The sequence below is a fragment of the Symphalangus syndactylus genome, chromosome 7 (genome assembly GCF_028878055.3).
Source record: "Symphalangus syndactylus isolate Jambi chromosome 7, NHGRI_mSymSyn1-v2.1_pri, whole genome shotgun sequence".
Classification (NCBI taxonomy): domain Eukaryota; kingdom Metazoa; phylum Chordata; class Mammalia; order Primates; family Hylobatidae; genus Symphalangus; species Symphalangus syndactylus.
In genome coordinates, this window is record NC_072429.2 from 33,374,106 (window position 1) to 33,400,250 (window position 26,145).

Sequence of the window (26,145 nt, forward strand, 5' to 3'; positions counted from 1 at the left end):
GCATTTTTTTATCCTAGCATCTGTTGATGGGCTTCTGTTGAAGATTCTTTCCATATCTTAACTATTGTAAATAATGCTGCAATGAACATTAGAGTGCAGATATTTCTTTGACATATTCATTTCAATTTCTTTAGATATATACCCAGAACTTTAGATGTATACCATGATTCAATTGGTTGAATCAGGATAAATCTGCTTTTAATTTTTTGAGAAACCTTCATACTGTTTTGTAAACTGAGGGCAATAATTTACATTATTTCCAACAGTGTACAAGGGTTTCCTTTTCTTTTCACATCCTTACCAGCATTTGTTATTTTTCATCTTTTTGATAATACCATTCTAAGAGGTCTGAGGTGATATTATGCTGTGGTTTTAATTTGCATTTTCCTGATGATCAATGATGTGGAACATTTTTTTATATATCTGTTGGCCATTATTGTATGCTTACTTTTGAGGAATGTCCATTCAAGTCCTTTGCCCATTTTTAACAGGGTTATTAATTTTCTTGTTAAATGCAATCTCTATGAAAATTCCAACATCACTCTTCACAGCAATAGAAAAAAATCCTAAAATTTGTATGGAACCACAAAAAAATCCCAAACAGCAAAAGCAATTTTAAGCAAAAACAGAGCTGAAGGCACCACGTGATCTGATTTCAAAATATATTGCAAAGCTATACTAATCAAAACAGCATGGTACTAGCATAAAAGCAGACAGGTAGACCAATGGAATACGATAGACAGCTGAGAAATAAACCTACACGTCTATGATCAACTGATTTTCTACAAAGGTGCCAAGAACACACAAGGAGAAAAGGATAGTTTCTTCAATAAATGGTGCTGGAAAAGCTGGCTATTCACATGCAGAAGAATTGAATTGGACCCTTTTCTCACTCCTTACACAAGAATCAACTCAAAATGAATTAAATACTTAAATGCAAGTCCCGAAATTGTAAAACTATTAGAGAAAAACATAGGGGAAATTCCACATGACATTGGTCTGGATAATGATTTCTTGCATATAACCCTAAAAGCATAGACAACGAAAGACAATCTTGTAAAAAACTCATCACAACATGATGGGTTATGGGCAATAATGGTTGCAGAAAGGCACAGTTTTGCTCCCTTGAGAGTGTGATGCTTGCCACCTACACAGCCAGGAAAGCATTCCTTGGGTTCAGAAGATTTTCATTTGGGTCATCAAGGGTGTCTAGAAGTTTTTTAGGCCAGAATAGCCAAGGCTTAGAGGTGTGTTGCAGCAGGGTGTTTGGGGGAGACCGCAAAATGGTGTTGAACCAAAATAGAGGTAATAGTTACTGAATGTAACAGGCCTTATGCTCAGCATTTCACAAGCAATTTTTCATTCCATGCCTGTAAAGACTGCATGTGATAGGGACTGTTATTAACCCCATTTGACAGCTGTAAAAACTGAAACATAGAGATATTACATAATTTTGCCTCAGGTTGCACAAGTGTAAAGTGGCTGATGTAGAATTAATGTGATATTTGACAGTAAAGTCTGGATTCATAATCACTACTCTTTATGATCTGTTCAACAGAGATACATGGGAGAACAGAGGCTATTAAAGTACTCAGGGTCATGGCAGGAAACTGAAACAAAGAGCGGATCAGTGGGTTGCCCAAGATCACAGGTTAATCAGTGACAAAACTGAGGCTTAAGCCCGATTCTCCTATTTCCATTTTTTTCTCTGGACTTCACTGTGGCTCACTGAATCAGGACAAATTAAGAGACCAAGATAGAGGGTGTCAAAAAATCAAGGCTTTCTCCTGAGAAACACCAAATACCCTGTGCATCTCCTCCACTGTTCTGCTTGTGTTAGGTTTTCCCGGGGATCTGCGTTGGCGGGGGAATTCAGAGTATTTGTGGATGACAGATGTGCATATTTTCTTGGTCTAGTGAGATGAAGAGAAGTGGAAGGAGGCTGGGCACAGGGCCAGCCCTCAGCAGAACTGTAAAAATCCCAGGTCTAGTCTCTATAGGACTCTCTCTGGTTCCCAAATGCACTCCTTTCTGCCCTTTGGCTTAAGCTTCTGTTTGCTTCCTATTTACCATCATTTCATTTTTCATGGAAGAAACCCCTTAATTAGCAGTGGTGTTAGTCAGCTCAGGATGCCATAACCAAATACTATGGAATGGTGACTTAAACAACAAAAATTTCTTTTTTCACAGTTCTGGAAACTGGAAGTGCGAGATCATGGTGCCACTATGGTGAGGTTCTCTTCCTGACTTGCCAATGGCCGCCATCTTGCTGTGTGTTCTCATGACCTTGCTTTGGTGCATGTGCACAGAAAAAGAGAAAGAGCAAGTACTCTGATGTCTCTTATAGATTATTAATCTCATTATGAGTATGACATCCTCATGACCACAGCTAAACCCACTACCATCATGCTGGAGGTTAGGGCTTTAACAAATGGATTTTGGGAGGGCACAATTAAATCCATAGTGCCAGCCCACAGAATTAGAACTATGATCAGAAGGATTTGTCTTTGCTATTCAAGGGATGCTGGAGAGAACAAGTTTAAACACAATAGATGACTTTCTAACAGTGGTATCACAGGCACTGGGTCATTAAGGTAGAAGTGGTAAAGCAATTCTGCAAAAGGACCAGGTTTCTAACAGCCATGTTGATTGGGAGGTTTGCAGACTAGAGAAAGGGAACCCTTGCCACTGCTAGCCAGTCCACACACGTAGAATGGGCTCTGTCGTGTGGAGTCAAAATCTGCCAAATAAAATGTCGTACTCACTTGTCTGTGTTTTGGCCTCTTGAGCCATAGAAAATGCAGTATCTTTCCAAATACGTTTGTTTAGAAGTTTGATGATGAAATCCAAGTCTAAGTCTTTCCTTCTCAGAGCCTCCAACCATTCCTTACTGGAAAGGCTTTCCATATCCTCAACCACCTGAACATGCTCTATAAATATGGCACTATTATTCCTATCACCTGCGTGTAAAGTCCAATCACTCAAGGTAAAGTGGGGTCAGTCACCAAATCTCTTTATAATTTCTGTAATAAATAGATTTGGTTCCCTCAGTTAAAGGCCCTCAGCAAAATTAATTTTGCTGCCTTAGGGCCAGGGCAAACTTTCCTCGTCTTATCTTGTCACCCTCCCCACTGAATCTCAGCATCTCCTCCTCAGCCTCCCTATGCAACCTGCCTCTTTCATATTTTTGATATTGACGTTATATGTTGCACTAAAAATAATGTATTTCAACCTGCCTCTTTTTTCAGCAGATTTGCTTTGTTTGTTTGTGTGTAACAGCAATGTAACAGAGGCCGGGTGTTATTTCAGGGTAGACATCTGCAGGTAGGTTACCTAGAACTGGCTTTGCAGGAACAAGGAAAAGAAGCACGGCAGCAAGCCCGGCCTGAGCCAATTTGGCAAGTGCCTCCCCCGAGTCTGCCAGTTCTTTCTGAAATCACCGGCAATTCCTTGTTCTGGGTAAAACTGTTTAGAAGACTGGCTCCAAAAATTGACGGGGAGCCTGGAAGAGTGGAAGGAGGCCTTGGTGGCAGTCAAAAGTTCTGTGTTAGCATCGTGACCTGGCTGCTACCTGAATGCAGATAAATCCTTGTGTATGCTCTCAACCTTAGTTTCACCATATGTAAAACAGGATTAAACATCACAAGACATTATTCACAAATTCAGCAAAAAGAGTTATAACTCAGGGTCCCCAGATTGTTGGGTACACACAATGAGAAATTATACACTTGTAACTGTTGCACCTTGAGTTCTTGTTTCAAAAAAAATTCCAGGAAGAAGCCCAAAAAACAAAAACTGGTTGAGTTGCCTGAGTTGGAGATGAACTTTGGTGAACTCCCTTTATTAATGTACTAAAATCCCCATCCAGAGATGAGCTTTGAATAATAATTCAATAAATGTTGAATACATTTCCTATTCATGCCACATATGTAAAAGCATGATCTGTGACTGCACCTGCACTGCCTTTACCTCACCTCTACATGCAATGATTCAGCCAACCAGGTCAATAAAAGCCCTGTGTTCACCTTTATTTGGGGAGGCACTGCTTTGGGAACTATGCTCAGTGTCAGCCATTCTTACTTGTTGCAAGTAATAAAATCCGTTTTTAAAATACTCCTTGGTTGTGGTCATTGATCTGTCACCTGCCAAGCAATCGGACCCGCCTGTTCTGTGGGCTACAGAGGGACTAAGTTTGGAAAATACATACTGTATCCTCTTTTTTAGAAATTAACAAGACACATTAGCATTTTAAAGGGTCTTCAAAATCCTAAAACACAGCACCCCTCATATTTTGCTTAATCAGCATGACTAAATTTATGAACATGCAACCTTCCCTCATCACCCCCAATGCTCCCCAAATAACCTATTAATATCCTCAGAACATCACAATTCTAATGGGAAGCATTGACTAAATGAGTTCCTAAAACACTTTAAAAATGAACCCTGTAGAGTTTATTATGTAGAAATGTGGATATTCTGCATCATTTGATGTCAGGTAACTTTATTTTTGCTGAGGATTATTCTAGTACTTGCTAAATAAAATCATCCTTTATTTGCTTATAAACAAGACCTTTGGAATATCAACGATGCAACTTAAACATATTATTTTGTCTCTCAAATACGTATTCCTGACCTTCAACACCTTCTCTAGGCTGAACCCAGCCTACTTTTCCAAATGTATCTTGCAGAGCTCCGGAGAAACTCTCCTGCAGATACCCAAACTCATCATGTTAACTTTTCACCTCTTTCATGCACTCTTTTTCAGCTATTTCACCCCCAACCTTTCTGTTCTCATCTGCAATCGCAGACAATCTCTGTTCACAATGCCCACTGGATTTACAGGATACTTATGATCAAGGCAACTTTAAACTAGGATCAACAAAGTCATCTCACTAAGGCAAGAAAGCTTGAAAAGTACATTTCAGAAACTGTCTCAATTACAAATGTTACAAAAAAAAGTCAGGTTCTGATTAATCCTCAGTTTTATCCTGAAATTCACTTTCCCAGAGCAGTTCATTCCTCAAACACTGTAGTCAACATTGCCCTATATTTCACTCCAGCAGCAACTAGCTATATATTTAGTTAAAGCAGTTTGTCTTCTCGCTCCCAAATAAGTGCAAGACTAGATTTAAATTTTATTTTATTATTTTAAGGGAGCTGACTCCAAGCAAGACCTCGAGAACTAAAAAGAACTGTCTTGGCAGATGGTAAAAGGAAACAAGTAGCAAAGTGGCTCTATTTTGGGGTTTTGTTGTTGCTGTCATTTTCAGATCAAAGAGACTTTAGATCTAGAGATCTCCTTACTAAATTACAAAATCCCATCCAGAGTGTTTTTATTCTCTATGCCCCTCATTTAAACAAGAACATTGAATTTTCTGATGAAGACTCTGGAGGGCATTTCCAAAGAAGCTTGTCATCACAAACAATTAAATTGAACAAACAATAATAACTCTCATTTATTGGGTACTTACTCTATGCCAGGCCTTATGCTAAGCACTTTCCAAGTTGATCTCCTTCAATCTGCACAATTGTAAAAGGAGTGTATGATTACTGCCACTTTATAAATAAGAAACCAAGGCCTTGAGAGGTTAAGTCAATTATAAAGATCACACAAGATCCAAAATGAGGATGATATCTCCGAAGTCCTTGCTCTTAACCATTGTATTGCCCTGGAAATATTTATTGAACTTATTCCCTAGGCAGTTGGGTTGCAAATACAAATAATTTTATTCTCTTGCCCTCAAAACCTCAGAGTCTTAACAATAGATAAAACCTCTCAAGCACAGAAGGTAGAAAGTTGAAATGGGCCAATAAAAGCAGCACAAAAAAGAAAGCCAGTGAGATAAGAGAAAAGGAAATCAGCTACAATTGAGGGAGGGAGAAGCAGCTTTACAGGGCTGTGGTAGCATCTGAGAAGCACCTTGGAAAATGGTCTGTTTTCTTCACCCCATACTTTACTTTCATTCTCTCACTAAATCCTGTGCATACTTTCTTCAAAATACTTTATGAATCTTACCTCTTTCATCTCTTCTACTACCACCTTTTCCAAGCCACCACCATCTGTCATCCAGACTATTGTAGGAACCTCCCCAGTCCCCTCTGTGTTACATTGGATGTTGTTATAAAATTACACATCTATGCCTTTTGTCATATGACTTTGTAATTCCTTTTAGAAGACAGAGTGTGTTTTCTGCCCCATGAGCATTAGGTTTAGCTGCATACCTTGCTTGAACCAATGGAATATTAGAGAACATGACACGAGCAGAAGCTTTAAATAGACTTGCATGATAAAGCTTAGCCTCTTGTGCTCCTGGAAAGGGAGAGCAGGTCTTTTCGTAGCTGCTGCCCCTTGACCCTCAATACCGAAACAAAGATGCATGGGGCAGACCCGAACCCTCCTGGAGTTTAGCCTAACCTAGCCTACAGTGTAACCAGAATCATGGTTGACCTACAGAGTGCAGCCTGCAACCTGCAGACTGTGATTGTTTTTTTAAAAAGCTTTTGTTATAAACCACTGAGATTTTGATGTTATTTGTTATGCAGCAAAAACTGACTGACACATACTGTTTTCATGTCAATTTATCACTTCTCCTTCCTCCACAGAGGAGCCACAGTAATCTTTTGAAAATTAAATCAGATCACTACACTCCCAAGCTTAAAATCCATTAGTGATTTTATTGCATTTAAACTCCATGTCAATTCCTCATCATGACTTACAAAATACCCTGTCTCTTTCCTCAGCATGCTTTAGCTCCTCTGGCCTTCTTTCTGTTCTTTGAATATACACTCACTCTCACTTTAAAGCCTTTATGCTTACTGTTTTTTTTGTCTGAAATATTCTAGAATCTAGATTAGCGCTGTCTAACATGACAGTCACTAGCCACATGTGGCTCTTTAAATTACAATTAATAAAAATGAAATGACATGAAAGATTTGGTTCCTCAGTCATGCTCACCACATTTCTAATGTGTAATAGGGGCAGATGTTGCTAGCGCCTACATATTAGACAGCACAGATATAGAATGTCTCCCAACGCCACAGAAAGTTCTATGGATTGCAACAAGGTTCAGTTAAAATATCATCTTTTCAGGTGATGCCTATCCTCCCTGACCACCCATCTAATGTAGCACTAGAGCTCACTCTCTGTCCCACGACTGTATTTGGCTATGTTTGTATCATTTAACTAGTATTTGAAATCATTATATGTATTTGTTTCCCAGGACGTAAACCCCAAGGGTACAGGGAGTTTGCTGGTTTTGTTTTCTGTGGTATCTCCAGGGTCTAGTAGAGAGTGGGTGCTCAATGTGGTAGGGACTATTTCAGATGGAATCAGTAGTATGACCAAAGCAGTGAAAGACTGAGAGGCATGTTTGTGGCAACACTAGGTAGTCTAGTTTGGCTGCAACATACAGTGTAGGGTTTAGATAAGTCTCAAAAGGAAGGCAGGCAGAGACCCATTATGGAGAGCCTCATATTTTAGTCTGAGTTTGAACTTAAAATAAGATGGGAAGCCACTGATATGTTTTTTGAGACAAGAAGCTTGATGATCAGAAATAGTCTTCAATAATTTGATCCACCCCCTGTAAGTGGATTATATCATGAAGATAACAGTCAGAGGGCAAAAGCCATAATCCAGTGGGAAAAGAAGAAAATGGGGATAGACTCGAGTCATAGTGGTGGCGAAATCAACACATAATATTGATTATATGGAGAAGTTGAAACCAGACACTCACATTTTAAGGCTGAATGATTGAACAGAAATAAAATGAGAAAAGAGCAATGGGTTTGGCAGGAAGGATGCCAAGCTCTGGTTTTGATATGTTGAACTCAGAATGTATAGGCTAGAATCCTGGGGAAAGGATAGACGCTGGTGAGAAAAAAGGAGCAGAAGGAGTCACAGAGGACCCCTGTGGTGGTGCTGAGGAGAACATAGCCCCACAAAGCTTCATTCTTGCAGGGGTATGTGGGGGTGGTGGACGGTTGGGGGGGTTCTTGGAAGGGGTGTGAAGACTTCCATCAGCCCTAGGCTGCAAGAAACAAAGACATAAGTAGCTGGATTTGCTGATGAGAAATTCTCCCATAACCCCAGAATACTTGGTTCATTACATCAGAGTAGAAACCATCTTTTATTTATTTATTTATTTTTATTTTTTGAGATAGAGTCTCACTCTGTTTCCCAGGCTGGAGTGCAGTGGCTCGATCTTGGCTCACTGCAACCTCCACCTCCCATGCTCGAGCAATTCTCGTGCCTCAGCCTCCCAAGTAGCTGAGATTCCAGGTGTGTGCCATCATGCCAGCTACTTTTTGTATTTTTTAGTAGAGGCAGGGTTTTGCCATGTTGGCCAGACTGATCTTGAACTCCTGGCCTCAAGTGATCTGCCCTCCTTGGCCTCCCAAAGTGCTGGGATTACAGGTGTGAGCCACCATGTCCAACCATATTTTTAAGTATTCAGAGTGATCTTGGAGTAAGGAAGAAGAGCTAGTAAGTGCAGTGTAAGTTAAATAATTTTCCAAAAGCTAATAAACTACTTGGAGTCTAAATTCCATGCGGATGCTGTGAGCTTCCTGTCCCCCAACACTCTTGCTTTTCAGTGTCTGGAGTGAAGATTAAACAGAAGGCTTGCATTAGATGTTCTTTGTTCTCCCTTGTAGATGTGACACCTCTATAGCCTTTACCAGATAGGTTAGGGATGCTGGAGCTTATCCTGCTCACTCAAGGGAGACTCCTTTCTAATTAACCACCTCAATTAACAAATGGAGCTTGGCACAGAGCTAAGATGAAGTTCTTCAATTTAACATTTCCTTCACACATAATTTAAATCTCAGGATCCTTTTTATAATCACACACTTGGAAAGGGATCTAGAAGCCATCTAGTTCATTTTCCTCCTCTGTGAAAGAATGAATATATGTATGAACACACACACACACACACACACACACACACACACCCTTCTTGCCATCCTAATAAGCAAAAACTCTTGAGTATTCTGGAGCCAAGCCAAGAAGTATAGCCAATTCCATCACCTCAACTTTTAGGAATGCCCTAGCATACCTCCCCCTCTCTGCCTTGCTTTGCTCAGTGGCTTCCAATGCCTGAGATCATCTAGTCTTGGCAGCAAGTGTATCTGCCAGCCCTTGACTTGCACATATGATGTGGTAGAGAGAAGCTAGCATCTGCCCTAAGACAAGTGAGTGACCTAGTTTGCAGGAGATTTTTCCAGGGCACCTCATTCTCCTCTGCCTAGACCAAGATTCTCAATCCGAGTTGCCCATGGGGCTGGATTTTGACATTCCACAGGGGAATTTACTCTCATTTGGCTCTCTTCCAACTTATATGTCTGAGCTGAAAAGTCACCTCCTTTGAAATGCCTTCTTTGACCACCTACTTTAAAGAAGGTGTTCTTCTCTACCATAGTGGTGATATCACTACATCCTATTTTCTTTATGACCCTAGTAATGATCTCTCTGTATATATTTTATTTGTAAATGTATTCATGGTCTAACTTCCTAGCTACAATAGTGCTCCATGGAGACCAGGACTATGTCTGTCATTTCCAATGTTCCCTCAGTGCCTAGCAAAGTGTGGAACACACACTAGTTGCTTCTATTGGCCAGCTATTGCTGCAAAACAAACCATTTCCAATTTCAGTGGTATATAACATTGAGCATTTCCTACAATGCTCACAGATCTTCAGGTCAGCTGGGATAGCTCTGCTTCAAACTTTAGTCTGTGGGCTGCGGGTTGACTGGGACACTTCTACTTACTGTATTTACCTTTCTTATGAGACCAGCAGGCTCTCTGGGGCATGTTTTTCTCATAATCTGCTTGAAACACATCTGCTAATATCTAAGTTGCCAGAGCATGTCACATGACCGAATGTGACATTAATGAAGCAGGAGGGTATATTTTTCCCAAGGAGTTTGAGGGAGAGAGAAATAATTGCCAAATAATAATCTCCTCTACCACGATGCTTCACAAATATCAATTATTGAATAAACAAATGCACCTTCCCTCAAATCAGTTGACCTTTGTAGCTAAACCACTTTTCAATCATTACAGTCTTGTGCCTCATCAGTGTTAGTCTTAGGATATCAGTCACCTATGTAAAAGAACCATACTGCCCTGTTTGCCTGGGACAGGAGCCAACTTGAGATCTCTGCTTGTTTAACAGAGGTTAAAACCTCCTTCATTTGATCCTGGCTCTCCCTGTCCCCTCTTCAGGTATAGGGAAGGTTTCGTCCCTGCCAAAAACTAGAGGGGATGGAACCAATTAGGAGAACCTACCATCTGGTGGTGTGGGCTCATCAGATTTGCAGCCAAGATTCCAACTGGGACTGTTAAAGAGTTTGTGCACAATAGCTTGAGTGTTTGAGTAGAGCAGGAAATGTCCTGGTCACTGGGACAGAGTATAGGTGCCTCAGGATCACCAAACACTTTACAGCTGACAGCCTCAACATATTATCAGAGTGGCCCGGAGAGACCACCTCCAGTCGCTTCTATGTGGGTGAATGGCTAGCACTTTCTAACTGTTCTGTGAACACAGGTTTGCTCCTGGCTGGACAAGGATTACCAAAGACTCCTACAGCTTTAACTCAGAAGCCTGAATTTCAGACCTTTTGCCTGTCCTGACTTCTGATCTTGACTTACCCACCAGAATCCCTTGTATGTGCTTGGCTCATTGGTGGCTCTTCTGACTTTAGCATGTTGACCTTTTGTCTGCATTGATTCAGCTCCAGCCTGTCTGAATTTTCTTTTCTGAAAAGATGTGCAATGGGGGACATCTATATATAGATAGAATATATATATATACACATACATATATATATAGTAAATATTTATTTACAATAAATACATAAAATAGACAATAAATACATTTACATCTATATATAGTGTATATATATATATATATGCTTAATAGGCAAAAAAATATATATGTATCTATTTTGCCTCTCAAGCATTCAATCTCCATTCTTTTGGTAATAGCATCCTGATTCCCTTTGAGGGAATTATTCCTACCCCATGTCCATATAGTTTTGGTGGGCTGGCTTAAATTCACAATCCTTTGGTCCTTCTCACTACCCCAAACTCTAAAAATGATGCTTTCACTAGGCCTATGTCAAGCAAAAGACTACAGTATCCTGGCCACTGTGTCATATTCAGAAATGAGCATATGTCCTATGTTTTATCCAATGACATCAGGCCCAGGACTTTTGTGGAACTGATGAGAAAAGAGAAGTTTCCTTTCCACTGGACTTTTAGCTGGGCAGGTGAAGGCTGTCAGTGCTGGGATCTGATATATGACATACCTATGCCTGAGAGTAAAGCCAGTTTAGAGAAAAACTAAGCATTAAAATCTAGAGGAAATGTCTCAGTCCTGATGACATCAATCAAGCCCTTGAATTTGGCTATACCTGAAGTTAAATCTATCCAGTTAGTTGGGTTTCTGTCACTTGCCACAAAATGAGTCCTGACTGCTTACTGCTAAAATGGGCTTTCCCCCTTATTTCTATAAACAATAATTTCTTAAGCCAAAGAAACTCTAAATCCACATAGTCCATTTTCATGGACTGAATCATAAATGAAAAGAAATGCTTTCAGACTTAGCATCGCTATATATTTAGATCTTGGATAATCTTAGTCTTAAGATTTCAATTTTCCCTATCCATAAAATAGATTCATTTATGGGTAATGACCACCTTCCTAGGAAAATACTAAAAATTAATTAGTTACATTTTACTTATGTGCATTTATGCTAATAGATAAGAAGCCTGGTTAATTATATTACCCTGCGTTTGCCTAGCATGTTTGATTTTTCAAAGCTCTTTCATACAAATAATGGCACTTGCCTGCTCTAATAACTTTGAGAATCAGGTATTAGCACCCATATTATACATCTGGAAACTAAACTGGATATAAAAGCTTTTCAAGGTTATACAGCAAGTCAATGTCAGAACTCACATGAAACAAGTTATCTCAAGTTCTGCACATACTAGAACTTTTATTCAATTTCATTGGAAATTGTTCTACTGGGTTTATAGGTCCCTTAAAATCAGGACAAAATATGTACAAATGATTAAAATTTTATTGAGAGAAATATCACAGCACTTTTTAAGAAAAAAAGGGAAATAAATTAGATATCCCATAAAAGGAGACAGCTTAAATAAATTAGGGTACATATGTACAGTAGGCTTTTATGAAACCATTAAAAATTAATGTGCAATAATAAAAGTAGCCTAAAGGTTATAATATGCAAAAAATCATGTTATAAGATAGTAATATAAATCTGTTAATGTTTAAATTGTTAGGTTCAAAAAAAGGATGGAAAGTGTATCCTTAGTACTATAATTATACAAGTTTTATTGTGTTTACCGTCTCTGTTCCTGTAGCTTTCATATATATATATATGTTACTGTTGTAGACAAACTAAAGGCTATTCTCAAAACTTTATTTTCATCCTAGAGGTTCCATACAATGAACACATGGAAACACGCCTAACCGTTGGGTATCAATTTCATTAGCCTTCAACTGCCTCATTTGCCCCAGTTTTGCCTGCCTCCTCAACCTGGACCTCCCGTGGACCTGGGCTCCCCTGCGCTCTCTGGACAGCAGGCTGGGACACACTAAAGTCATAAGATGCATACAAGGCTCATACATCAATGGCAGACCCAGGGCCTGAATCAGAAATTCTTTATTTAGAAAATGGAACTTTATACCTTATTTAGGGGCCTTCATGACAATAGTCCAGCGGGAACTAAAATGAGCTTTCAATTTGACTTACACCTGGTTTTCACTCCCCTAACTTTGGAGCTACACAATAACAACCATCCATAGGTATTTACAGCACAGCCTGTTGGAACTCTCAAAACTCATAATATCAAAAGCATTACTCTAAGCAGCAATGATTCAGGCTTATTCTTGTCATTGCCATTCATTCATTCATCTAGCACCACTGAACATTATTCTGTGGTGGAGACTGTGATGGGAAGCTAAAGTAAACAAGGTCATTGACTTCACATTGCTTAGTCCAGTTGGGCAAGTAAGACAGGTGTTCAAGTGACAAGGTGAGTAAAACCTGGTGATAAGTGTGACCATTGCTAGGGAGACAGTAAAAAGGGCTGAGAGGCAGAAGAGCATGTGAATATGAAAGAGAAAAAAAGCTCAATGAAGAAGGTAAAATAAGAGCTAGGGCTGACCAGAAGGACAGAATTTCAGCAGAGCAGTATGGAAGGAGCAGTTTGTAAGTGTAAGTGAAGGAAATGGCAGTGTGAATTTGAAGACCACTGAGTTGTCTGGTTGGAACAGAGGCTGAACTTCAGTGCTATGTATGTCTTCCTTGTTAAAATAAATGAGGACGCTGAATGAATCCCTGCCTCCACACAGCCTCACCAGTCCTCCAGGCATTGCACTGGATCAGCCTCCAATCTCCAGGAATGCCAATGGGCACACAGAGAGCCATATACGATGACAATGCACCCCTAAACCAAGTCATCAGCTTCCCTTTTCCCTGGCCTCTGTCCCCATCCTCCTGCCCATCTGCCAGACTCCATCCCAAACTGGAGATGGGAGTAAAGAAACAAGGCCATTGAAACACAAGCCAGATGTCTTCAGCAAATGTGAATTTGGCAAAGTACTATCAAACATCTGATTTCTGATGAGAAAACAGAAATCTAAACACGGCACTTCTCTGCTTAAAACCCTTCCATGGGCTCTTTAGTGTTTGAGCTAAAGATCAAAATCCATAACAGAGCCTACAAGGCCTGGCCAGGCCTCTGCCCAGGAAGCTTCTCAAACACTCCTCCTGCTCCCATCACTGCATCACCAAAGCCTTCAGTCCTCAGCTCAAGCACCTATTCATCCTCCTGCACAAGCTGGTTCCTTTGTATATGCTTTCATAGAATCATGGCCCTTTCTTTCAGATCATTTATTACAACCTATACACTCATTCATGTGATCATCTAACGGCAGCCTCCTTTATTAGCTGGTGAGCTCCATGAGCACAGGGCTGCTGTCTAGTTTTGTTCACAATAGTAAGCACTCCATAAATACTTGTTAAATTTTGAATGAATTCATCTGAGGCCCCTAAGTAGGCTTAATGCTTCAGCATTTGCATACAGAATGCACCCTGGATGTGCAAGTTGGTGGAAGGGAAGTCTAGAGCTTTCCTTAGACACTTAGCTTGTTTAGGGATCCTCTTGCTAGCCAAAAGCAGAGAACTTCTATTAATCATATATCTCTGGTGTTTTCCATATGCTGCCAGCATAGAAATACAGCCCCAGAAGGACTCTCAGAGACCATGAGCTTCATTTTATAAATAAGCTTGGGGGAGGGGATGTTTCTCCAAGGTTACACCTAAACAATTCAAGAAGGTAGTCCAGCATTTGAATCCAGGTCTTCAAATCTCAACTCAGTGTACTATTTACTGCATCAAACCTGTCATTACAGGCAGGTGTGTGGGGTGTGTGTGTGTGTCTATATAAATATATACATATATATTTTCCCATCTACATCCTACCTATCTTTCCAAATTCAACTCAAATGTCCTTGTTTTATGAAACCTAAATCCCTCCAACTAAAGGTTTTCCTTCCTTCCTCTGAATGTGTGTGTGTGTGTGTGTGTTTGTGTGTATGTAAGAGGGAGACAGAGAGAGAGAGAGAGAAAGAGAGGCAGATTTGGTTTATGCCTATTTCCTTTATAAGAACCTGAGCCCCTTAAGAGGAAAATCAATGCCTAATGCATTTTATTTTTTCTCAATTTCTAGTGCAATGCCTCGTAATGAAAAATGGATTTCATCTCTTGCATCAGCTGTCACCAATTTGAGGCCATGTGTAGATTTAGTGGGAAAAAATTCTGTAATCAACTAATGCTGTCTGCAAAGGTATGGAGTGGTGCAGTGACAGTACATATCCCCACAGAAGGTGGTAATAAAAGGGTTTTGGTTGAATGAATGAATGAACAAATACATGAATCTTACCAGTTTTCCAAATATGCTATATGATCACTTTATCCTGAGCGGCTGAGAGAGCAGTAAGCTCACTCATCCCAGCAGGATCTTCAAACTAGTCAGGGAAAAAAATGTTTACAAGGATTTTTCTATCCATAAAAGCTGATGATTATCAATATTATAATAAGAGCCAAGAGTCAACCATAAACAAATGTCAACACTTGTGTGCTTTAATGTAAGGGCACGGGTGAAGATGGAGGAGCCAACATCAGACTGTAACATTAACCAGAGAACTGTAGACATCTGCCTTGGAGCTGAGAACATAGTGTGGTGCAGGAGGCAAACTCCCAAATCTCCACCACATGGTAACAAGCATATGCAGCAGTGGTTGAGGGGAGGCGAGGAGGAATATTGTGACTTTACCCACTCAAAATACCCTCCTCCCACTCCACAACCAAAATCTGCTCCACCCTTTAATGCCTGCTAAAGTTCCACATTCCCCAAGAAGTTTTCATCATCCACAGTCATAGCTTCTGCCTTGGAAGACTTAGCTCTTAAGCTTGAATCATAAATTCCACTGTGACACTTCTACTGTTGGGCTATTTCACTGCTATGGTACTTTTCTCTGTCCATATATTCATAGTGTTTTTTGTTTTTTTTTTTTTTTTTCAGACAAAGTCTCACTCTGTTGTCAGGCTGGAGTGCAGTGGTGCAATCTCGGCTCAATGCAACCTCTGCCTCCTGAGTTCAAGTAATTCTCCTGCCTCAGCCTACTGAGTAGCTGGGATTACAGGTGCGTGCCACCACACCCAGCTAAGTTTTTGTATTTTTAGTAGAGATGGGGTTTCACTGTATTAGCCAGGATGGTCTCGATCTCCTGACCTCGTGATCTGCCCGCCTCAGCCTTCCAAAGTGCTGAGATTACAAGCGTGAGCCACTGCCCCTGGCCATATTCATAGATCTTTAAAAGGAGAAAGCTCATTGAGTTTTGGAGCCCCCCAAATACTAGCTTAGGTTTTTATTTGTTGCATAACATAAAGAAGACACAATCTCTCTCAGTCTCAGTGCCATCATCAACGAACTGAGGATAATCACCTTTCAAGATAGTTACAAAACTTAAGACGACATCTGCAAAGTATTTGGCACATAGTAGGTATTCAAAATAATCCTTGTTTATCCCACCACTGGCCACCATTCTCTTCATTACTGTATGCATACTAATTTTTTTGAGAGTAGGAGTTATACATCTTTTGTGTCTTTTATTATCTTTTGACAGGGTAAATAATAGATATTATTAGAACAAAATAATAAAATGATGAATGCTGATGATATAAATCAGGTATGAGTAGACTGGCCTACTTACAGGCCTGCCCAAACAACATAATTTGATTACTCTAGCAATCAAACAGGAAGTAACGGAAACTTTGGTTAATTTGAGGGTTTATGTATTTAAAAAGGGCAGCACTTCTCAGCTCTAGAAAATAGAAGTTAAGCAGGAATGTGGGCCCAGGGTTGCTTAATGCCCTAAGGTTTTTTTTTTAAAGATGCCAGAAATCTGGATTTTTATGCCAAATATGAAAAAGCATTGTGTAGGTCAAGAAAAACAAATCTGTGTTGCAACTTTGAAGTTGATGAGCCATGCTCAGGCAAGAGCTAAGGCCATCTGTCTGTTGCCAGTGCCTAATGTCTTGTTAGGAAGCCCCTGGGCTGCCCTGGTAGGTCCATGACAGAGGGCATCCCACTGTAGTTAGGGTTGCTGCCTTTCACCTATTGTCATTGAGGCTCTCAACATTTTTATGCTGTGTAATTCCCTGACTCCTACAGACATTTATTCATTTGTATTAGAGGCATTTCCAAGTGTTCTCAATACTAAACTATAGATATACGTGGTCTTTCTGACAGCAGTTTATATTCTGGTGGTGAAGCTAACCGATAAAGACACAACACAGACAACATTGCAGTGCTATCAATCAGGGCTTGCAAACTCAATGCTTGCCAAAGCCAGCAGGTAAAGAAAATGAGAAGAATGGGTTGGTTGGGAAAGAGGCCATCTAGATGGGGTTTACTCTGTTCCATCTCAGCAAATTGAGGCTACATAGACCTGGGCCCTAGTGTTGCCAGATATTTTAATATTTAAAAATATTAGTCAAGATAAGATGTCCAAGTTCTAATGTGAAATTCCATGGTTCTTACACAGTGTGTGGGCCCAGAACTCAGTCTCTGCTGGAACTGGCTTGTGGATGGCTATATTTGGTGATCCCTTCTGCAGATAGATAACCCTATTTATCCTTGAGGCTCAATTCAATCACCACCTCCTACAGACAAACTCCACTCTTCAAGGCATCTTTAATACTCCATACAAATTGCTGCTATAGCACTTACAACATTACATTTTAGTTTTCTCTTTACAGGATAGAAAATGTCGTACTATGGATAAAGTACTCCAGGGTGGGGAATGCAACTTACTGTTGTCTGCATTTGTAGCACTTTATGTCATGCCTAGGTTTGGTTGAGGGCTCAAAAATGCTTACTAAAGGGATGGAAGACTTTTTAGATCAAAGAGTTTCTTAAAGTGTAATCCCCATAATAATTGCTATAGAATTCCTCCAGGGCCTACTCTTGAATATCCTGATTCAGGAAGTAAAAAGTTCATCATGAGTCTTGCTTTAAACCAGCTCCCTGAGTGAATTTTAAGTGCACTAAAGTTTGTCAACCTCTGGGCTAAACTGTTAGTTCCACAAGGAAAGAGGCTGTGCCTTCTTTCCTGGCCCCTATATTCCTAGCGTCTGGCCCAGTGTTTGGCATGAAGTAGGCATTCAGTATGTACTTGTTGAATGAATGAATGAATAAATAGATGAAAAAAATTAAAAGGTAAGAATTAAGCTACAACTATGCTACTCAGACCTCTAATAGTAATAATCTCAATCAGCATTTCATTTATTCCTTTATTTATACTTACCACAAAGGCACCAAGATAAGCTGGGTAGCTGATCAGTAAATATCTTCTCTATGCACAATCTCCCCACACCCTACCCCTGTAAGCTTGGAAGAGTTCTTAAAGGAGATCCCAAAGCATTGGGTTGCTGATTCAATGGCTTTACTCTTTAGTAATGGCAGACAAGGGAAGCAAGAAAGATTGAACATGAAGAAGGCACCGAACTCTCACCTTGGCCAGTAGTAGTAGCCATAGTTTTCTTCTATCTTCCCCACCTTCCCTACCATGTAACCACCTCTCCTCGTTTTTAGTCCCCTGCTGCTAACATATCTAGCATGAACAGGTCCCATTACACTTCCTCTCCCTTCCCTTCTCCACCCTCTGGTGGAGGGACAATGAATAGCAAAATGCAAAGGGAAAAAATCAAATGACAGCAAAAATTATGAAAAAAAAAACAAATAATATTTGGTCATTTTCTAGATCTAAGACTGATGGGGCAGTTAATTTAAGGCAACTACTAATTCAGATTTCAAAAAACACAGCACAGAAAATTAGTCTGAATAAGATGCTTTTCTTGCTTTTCCATGTATCAGTAATGAGTGCATTCTTCCTAAAACCGCTTTGCTCCCACTGACATTTTTTACTCAATTCAAACTGGGACAGATGTAAAGTTTTCCCAAACCAATGGACGACAGTGAACATAGCCCTAAAGTGTTCCTAGCCTCAAATGAAATTTAAGAGAGGCTCTTCCAGCCAGGCCACCATTTCCACCTAACTTGCCCAGTACCCCCTTTGGGATCTGGGAGCTAAAGAAAAGAAACACAAAGTCTAATCACAAAATAAGATTATTGCTTCTCAGATAATCCCCATAACAATGTTTCCCACTAGACTGTAAGCTACCTGAGAGCAAGGGCATTTTATCATCTCTGTATTTCCAATATCTATTTCAGTTTACAGCTTTGAAGAAACATTTAAAGAATTAACTAAACGAACAAGACAGGAATTCATGGAAACCTGTACACTAGTTCATGGATGGTAGCATCAAGTTCAAGAACTCAGATTCATCCACTCCAGGCCTGTTGACCAAAATGAACAACATTGTCTGTATCATAGTTCTGTCTCCCTAATAAACAGTCATTAACCCTATTAGAGATCAAGTCTTAGATTGCTAAGATAACAAGACAGAAGCACCACCTTTTGCCTTAGAACCTTTTCTCCTATTTTTGTCTTTTATTATCTTGCTGTGCCAGTCAACATCTTGACACTACTAGGAGAGCTGTTCACATCTCTTTCAACTAAAACCTGCTGTAGACATTTCTCAGCAGTGTGAGTGAATACACACATCAGCTATTTATTCTTGATTCTCTACGCAAGTAATACTAAAGCTATAAAGTATGACAAAAGCTATGGAGCCTTGCTCCAGGAAATAAATTAGCACATGTATATGCATGCAAACGTTTACAGGTACACTGATGCCCACACCAAAATGCCCCTTCCAAAGACCCTAATCAAAGCCACATTAAAAAGAAAAGAAAGGTTATCTGATAGCAAAATAGCTACTCAGTATTATTCTAGATTCCCAGAAAGATAGTTTCATAGAACTACAATTCAGCAATTAAACTTCAGCTTTTTAAGGGTAGTGAGTAACACAGTAGATAAGATTTTCAACCTCAGCATTATCAAAATGAAGAATTGCCATTTTATTTATTCAATGGATCAGTCCTGTGCAAATCATAGCTACAGTTTGAAACACTGTAAGTTTTTCTCCTTAGGTACTTTATTAGACCTCTGCCTTACAAGACCCTGAAAATTCCCTTTCATTTCTTGGGTAATCCCACTAGTTGATTAGGTTACCATAAGAATCAGTGTATCTGTCACAGTATCAAGGAACATGGACCTTCAGGTCTCAAAACCACCATTTGCTTCCTGAGTAACCTTGGGCAAATTATATAACCTGTCGTAGCCTCAGTTTTCTCATCTATAAAAGGAAGATAATGTCTAGTACTCTGCAAATCTCCTGTGAGGATTAAATGAGTTAACACGTGAAAAGCAATTAGTGCATTACATGGGCTGTAGTCAGTGCTTAATACATGGTAATGAATGTGACTATAAATGACTATAAAGTATTTATCATAGTTCTGATGCACAGTAAGTTCTCAATAAATGAAATCTGCTATAATTATAGTTCTTGGAATTTGTATCAACATTATTTTAGGAGTGGTCTTAAGGATAGGAAGAATTCTGACTTCTCATTTTGAGACTTCAAAGCATAGCCTATTCGAATCATTGAGAACTCACCAGTGGGACTATGAGAAAGACACAAAGGAAATATGGTCCATGACTTTCCCCAGAGACAGCTCAGCAGAAGTCACCAAGTCAATAGTGACACATCAAGACTATTGCGCCAATTCAATCCAGTTTGGGGTCTCAAATTGTTCTTGTGAATTCAGCTCACACTTCCCTGCCATAAATTTTTACTTGAGCTTAATCCCTGAAGAGAAAATATGTTTCCTGGTTAATTTTTATGCTTTTATCTGTCATAAAATGCCAATCATGTGAGCATAGGCTTCCTTTTCATTCCTAGTTGCCAGGAAAACCCAGAATGGTGTTTGTTGCCCACATTTGACAATACATTCAATTCAGATGTCAGAGATTTATCTATCCCTTCTTCTTCAGGTCACCTTTGTTCTGTTTGGTGCTTAATGACCATCCTACAAACTGTGTCTTAAACAACCAATCTCCTCAAGCCATTTTTAAAATGACCAAGGCACCAAGTTTTAATAATTATTGGTCACTTCCGAAAACAAAGAACCAGATGTATACAACTTCTCAACTATTTTTTCTTTTCAAGTTACATTCTGTCCATTTAACTTGTAGATAGGAAATGCCTTAAGCATTTTAAATCACATTTTCACAAACTCAGGACCCTTAATTCTATGTCTCTCAGAAGTTTCGTATGTGTAAAACTCTCTCAGCTGTACCAGAAAACCTCTGCAAGGTAGGGAAGATGCATTCAACCCAAGCACCTATCGTGCTGGCATTTAAAGTTAGCTGACAGTGAAAAAGCAAATCCATTCCATGAAGCATTGCAGGGGCTAAAATGCCAACTGCTGGAATCACTCAGAAGCCTCTAGAAATTTTTCTTGGAGGGCTTTCTCTTATGAAGACGAATGGCAACTGAAGTCATTTTTGCAACACCACCACCTACCCACAGGCCCTCCTTTCATTGGTCTAGCACAGAAAGGCATCTCAGAAATAGAAGCAATTACTTACATCTATAGGTCATCTCAAAGCTGTCGCTGATGTTCACAATATCAATCTGGGGGAGCAGCTTCGGGGGCTCTGTGAGTTGCGACAAAGCAAATCTAAAAGCAGCATGTTCCTGTGACTGCTGGTTTGGAAATAATCCCCCTATAAGAAAAGAAAATGCAACATGGTGTATGGGCTACAGACAGGTTTTAGCTCCTCACAACTCACTCCAGATGAGTCCTTTTCTTCTCCCCATGCCAAACTAACTAGCTGTAGCCTTGAGTGGTAGAGATAAGAGTTCAAATAGACTTAACTGGACACTGACCCTTAAACTCCTACAGGTGAGCTTTTTTGTGACAATGGCCTCTAATATCTATTACTTTGCTCAAACATTTGATTGTGTACCCCTCAACTCAGCTAAAGTCAGAGAAAACAGGAGACTTGTGCCATTTCTCTTCTTCCTCCCTTGTGCAAACCACCTAGGAGCTGCTATTCTCTTACATAAACATACACATAAGCCCCCTCACCCTCTCGTCACGTCTAATTTTTCTTGTATCAGCCCCATCTCTCACCAGAGAGCCTTATGGGAAGTAGGTACTAATCAGTGCTGCAGGGTGATTGAAATCTAGCTCTGGGACCCTGTGGGCTTCTCTATTACTATAACTGTTTGCTTGGACACTTTCTAGTCTTTGGCCTAGCAAGACCTGCATGCAATTTAACTATTCTAGTGCCCCTAAGATTTATTATTCATTTTCTCTAAAAACTCTTGTTTTTCTGCAAACTATGTTTTGCTTATTCTTTCACTACTCATGATCCCAGTTACCTAGGAATGACTTGTTACATAAGGGATTGCCATTGTGTGTTTGCATGGTGGAAACTTGTGCTTCAAAGATGTGGGATCTTAGGCATCTCAAGAGGATACAAACATTCTATTCTAGTAAAAGGTATAGTAAAGGTGCCCGATGGGGTGCCTGTTCCGAGAAACAAGAGCCCATGGCTTACCTTTGTATTTACTGTCAACATGTAAATCAATTACATTTCTGTGAATTAAAATCAGCCATTTCTAGAGACTGAACTATAATGATGTTTACATAGAAGTTTATCTCAGATCTGACAGTAATCACAGTCCAAACATAACGCACTTCTAACTTCTTGTAGAGTGGGTATGTGTTTGTTTTTAAGAACCAATAAATGGATTGCAAGCCTTTTGTTATAGATCACACAAATAGAATCAAGTACTACCTGATGGCAGTGATATTTTCAGCATTTTGTTCTACAATTTAATGCTTCAATCTCTTTTTTTTTGAAAACAGTAGCAATGGCTTTATCAGTTGAACAACCAAGTTAGGGCTAAATATAATTTTAAAAATCTGCAGCGATACATGAGCACATACACAAAACATCCTCATGCATTTATACCAGTTACTATATACACAAATACACTAGACAAACACTTCCAATCCACAAAGGATAGGTAGTATATAAGCACAAATGTAAACGATGCCACATGTAAGAGCCGGTGATTTCCACATGTACATGTGCCCCATTTTAAAGAATAAAAACAAAAAAAATTCTTGATTATGATGCTCCCCCTTCCCCCTAGATGACCACACCCCAAACACTTCCTTGTCCCCTTTCTCCTCCTCTGCAATGAATGAAAGAGAAAGGGTGGGAGGTTGGGGAGTAGAAGGCCACAGGCTGGGCTACAAGGGAAGTGTCTCCCCTGAAGGCAGGAAGTTTTGCGTGTAAGGCACTAGCACACAGATACGTACACACTTCAGGATGTAGCTTAACAGGTGTCAGGAAACAAAGCAAGTTACTCCATGGCCACTCCAAGCCGCCAGCTAGCTGGAGAGGCTGAAAGAGATGGGTACTGCAGCACATGTATGCCTGACAAAATATCAATTGCACCACGTCCCCCCTCAAACACACACTCACAAAAGAGCACAAACTCCCAGCAATGTGAACTTTCCCTGGTGGACCTATCTCCCTACCAGGGGAGAGGGACTAGAAATCAAACCAACGAAGATGCTTCCAAACACAGCAGCTTGCTTCATTCCGGGACACAAACAACACTGAAATCTGGTCACACGGAAGCCCCAAGCCCTTGTGGACATGCTTTGTGATTGGTGTTATTGCTTCTGTTTGTTTTGCGTTCCCTCATGATTATCAGGAGTAGCAATACCTGTCAGTCCCCTCAGAAATACAGGGAGGGTGGCGGGGCCTTTGAGAAGTGCAACAACTAAGAAGGGGAAATAGGGAACAAAAAAAGCATGCAGCATGTTGAAACCTGCCTCCAAGTTGAGAGGATGGAGCCCAATTACAAGGATAACGGAGAGCCAGCAGGAGGAGAAAGGAGCATGTGTACGTGTGTGTGTTTGTGTGTGTAAAAGGTAGACCTCTGTGATAGGAAATCTAAGAGGAGGGGGCAAGGAAGGAACGGAGAAAAGGCAGGCTAGGAAGTTCCAGGATCAGGAGAGTGGAGACCACCAGTGCAGCATGGCAGACAGCAAAGAGAAGGCAGCTGGAGGAGTCCAGAACAGGAGAGGGAGCCTACCCGCCTTGGAGTGGGGGCCTTCTGGCATTATTTCAGTGGCTGCAATATACCCAGCACCCCTCACTCCTTCTTCTAGAGGGTCTCTTTTCTGTCCCCCAGCAGAGAAAGCACTGCCTCCTTCAATTACATATATATGTGCATATGTAATATATAATCACACACGTGAAAACACACACACAGTACATACTTACATTAAAAATGGAATCAAGCACCATCTACCAAGCAATAGAGTTAACTCCTTAAACACCCACCACCCTTTCCAGCCTGATTTTTTTTTTCCTCCAAAGCAATGGTTCCTCCATTTCACATGCTCTTGCCTGGAGTGTGAGTGGGGTGTGTGTGTGTGTGTGCGAACACTTCCCCTCTGCCCCTCATCCGATCAGGAGAAGCCCCCTCCTCTGGCTGTCAGCCCAAGTCTCCCTTCTGTTACCGCAGCACAGCTTTAGGGAGCCAAGCACAACAGTCAGTACTGGGGAAGGGGTACGCAACCCCTATCCCCCAAAAAATCCCTGGCCAGACCCAAAAAGTCCCTCCCCAGGCTGCCCCCTCACTCACCGATCTGGATATTGTTGGGGAAATTGGCACCTACTACCGCGCCTAGGAAACCGGTGCAGAAGAAGGCAAAAATGTGCTGCATATTCCTTTTTGCATTGGCGAAAAAGAAGCCCAGGTCCAATCATAGATTTGGTGTTTCCCCCCCTTTCCCTTTATTTTTCTCGCTGTTCTGCCTGTTCTTTTCCTCCTGCAGTTCCTTCCTTTCTTGCTTGCTTCCTTCCTTCAGTGAGGTTTGTCTGTTTCCCTTGGAATCCGAGCACTTAAACTGCAGCGTTAACACCAACTGACAGCCAGATTAACTGAGCACGGGAAAAGAAGTCCGTCCTCATGCTAGCTGGAGCGCTGGCTCCCCCACTCCCTCTCCTCTCCCCTCGCAGCCTGCCTCTCTCTCCCTCCCTTGCTCTCTCTCGCTCTCCCCCTCACACTCACACAGGCAGCAAGCTCTATGCTAATACCCACCGAGCCAGCTTGGAGTTCCACAGCAGACCTCCCTACTTGTTCCCCCTGCCTCCCGTCCTCACCTTATCCTCCTTTCTGTGTGTGCAGAAAGGTGGGGGGGCGGGGGGGTGACACGTGGCACTTGGTCCTGAAAGGGGCAACCCCGCAGTCCTCTTTACCCTCCCCCGCCCTTCTGAGCTCGGTCTGCCCCCTCCCCCAGCCCCCAGGCTGAAGCTGCTGGAAGTGTGGGTTCAGCTGTAAGTCAGTAGGTGGCAGGGGGTCCCCACAATAGTCCTCAATCCACCAGCTGCTTGATCTAGGTCACTTTTTCTAGGAGTGCATGGGCTGCGCTGGATATATCTCCTGCACTCCACTGGCCCAATTATTCCTACAACTAATTCCTGAGGGAAAGACCCTAGAAATCCCTCCTATGAAATTTAAAGGAAAAAAAAAAGCTTTCTCTCTCCTAATGGAAGGAATGACAGATAGACAAATAAGGGAGGATCTGGAGTGACTGGCAGGTATTTTGACCAGGTACTTGACAGTCCCTTTCTACCTTTACAAGTGAAATGGTGGTATCTTTTCAATCCTAGGCATTTAAAATGGGCCCCCTCTATCTTTCCCTGCATTCCACAGGAGTCTATAGCATCAGAATCGTGTGGGTGTACAATAAAGACTAAGGATACTTACACAGAGCAATTACATGAGTCATTTTGCAGGGATTCTAGTGAGAGGATTCAAGCTTCTTTCAATTCTCTCTGGATGCTGGTCATGTCTGGTGTAAGCTGAAACTTCATAGACTCTCCTGGACCAGGGCTTCTGCTGAAATAACCTGTGGAGAGATCAACTGTGTTTAGGAGAATAGTGTTAAATGCAAAGCAGCAGCCACTAGCAGCCACAGAATACAATTTTTGAAGGAACTTTACAGATTTTTATCCATCTATCTTCACTCCAAAGTGTAAAGTGTAAAGTGGCCATGAGCCCTGTTTTACAGATGAAAAAGATAAGGCTCCTGGGATTAAGTCATAAAGACACAGACCTACTAAGATGTACAGTACAACCTACAAACTTGAGTGCTTTGGCTGGTACCAGTTGACTTACTGCCCTGGCCAGGACTCCTGTCCAACAGGAGATGATCCAGGAAAAGGAAAGTCAACCTTGTCTTTAGTAAGAAAAAGAAATAATAGACTTTGGACTCTATTTTGCTTTGCCATATGAATAGGCCATTTTATCCACAGACTCTTCACTTCCCTCACCAGGACTGTATATCATGTGGACTTGAGTGACAGCTACAAGGACTGGGATTTGTAAAAAATATCTGACCATGTACAATGAAGCCCCCAAATAGGAACAACTTGGAGGTCAAATGCTTTGTGATTTCCTATGCATTTTCACATATATTAATTAATTAGCTAAAATAATTTTTAAGGCTAATGTTTATTCACTATTTTGAATGTGCCAGGTACC

General features: G+C 40.8%; 1 protein-coding gene across 10 annotated transcripts in view; it reads right to left on the reverse strand.

Moving 5' to 3' along the window:
• Nucleotides 1–24,757, reverse strand: part of GRIA1 (glutamate ionotropic receptor AMPA type subunit 1) — a 318,865-nt gene extending 294,108 nt beyond the window's left edge. For 2 of the 10 annotated variants that reach the window (XM_055285552.2, XM_055285548.2), the window contains exons 1-2: nt 24,241–24,652; nt 21,153–21,290 (exon numbers count right to left, since the gene is read on the reverse strand). In XM_055285552.2, the coding sequence (XP_055141527.1) occupies nt 21,153–21,290; nt 24,241–24,322 (220 nt within the window). In that variant the 5' untranslated portion in view covers nt 24,323–24,652. Of the gene's footprint in view, nt 1–21,152; nt 21,291–22,900; nt 23,040–23,876; nt 24,658–24,699 lie in introns of those variants that run through there. The other 8 variants (XM_055285553.2, XM_055285549.2, XM_055285545.1 and 5 more) reach the window with 5 other exon arrangements.
• Nucleotides 24,758–26,145: the final 1,388 nt, after the last annotated feature.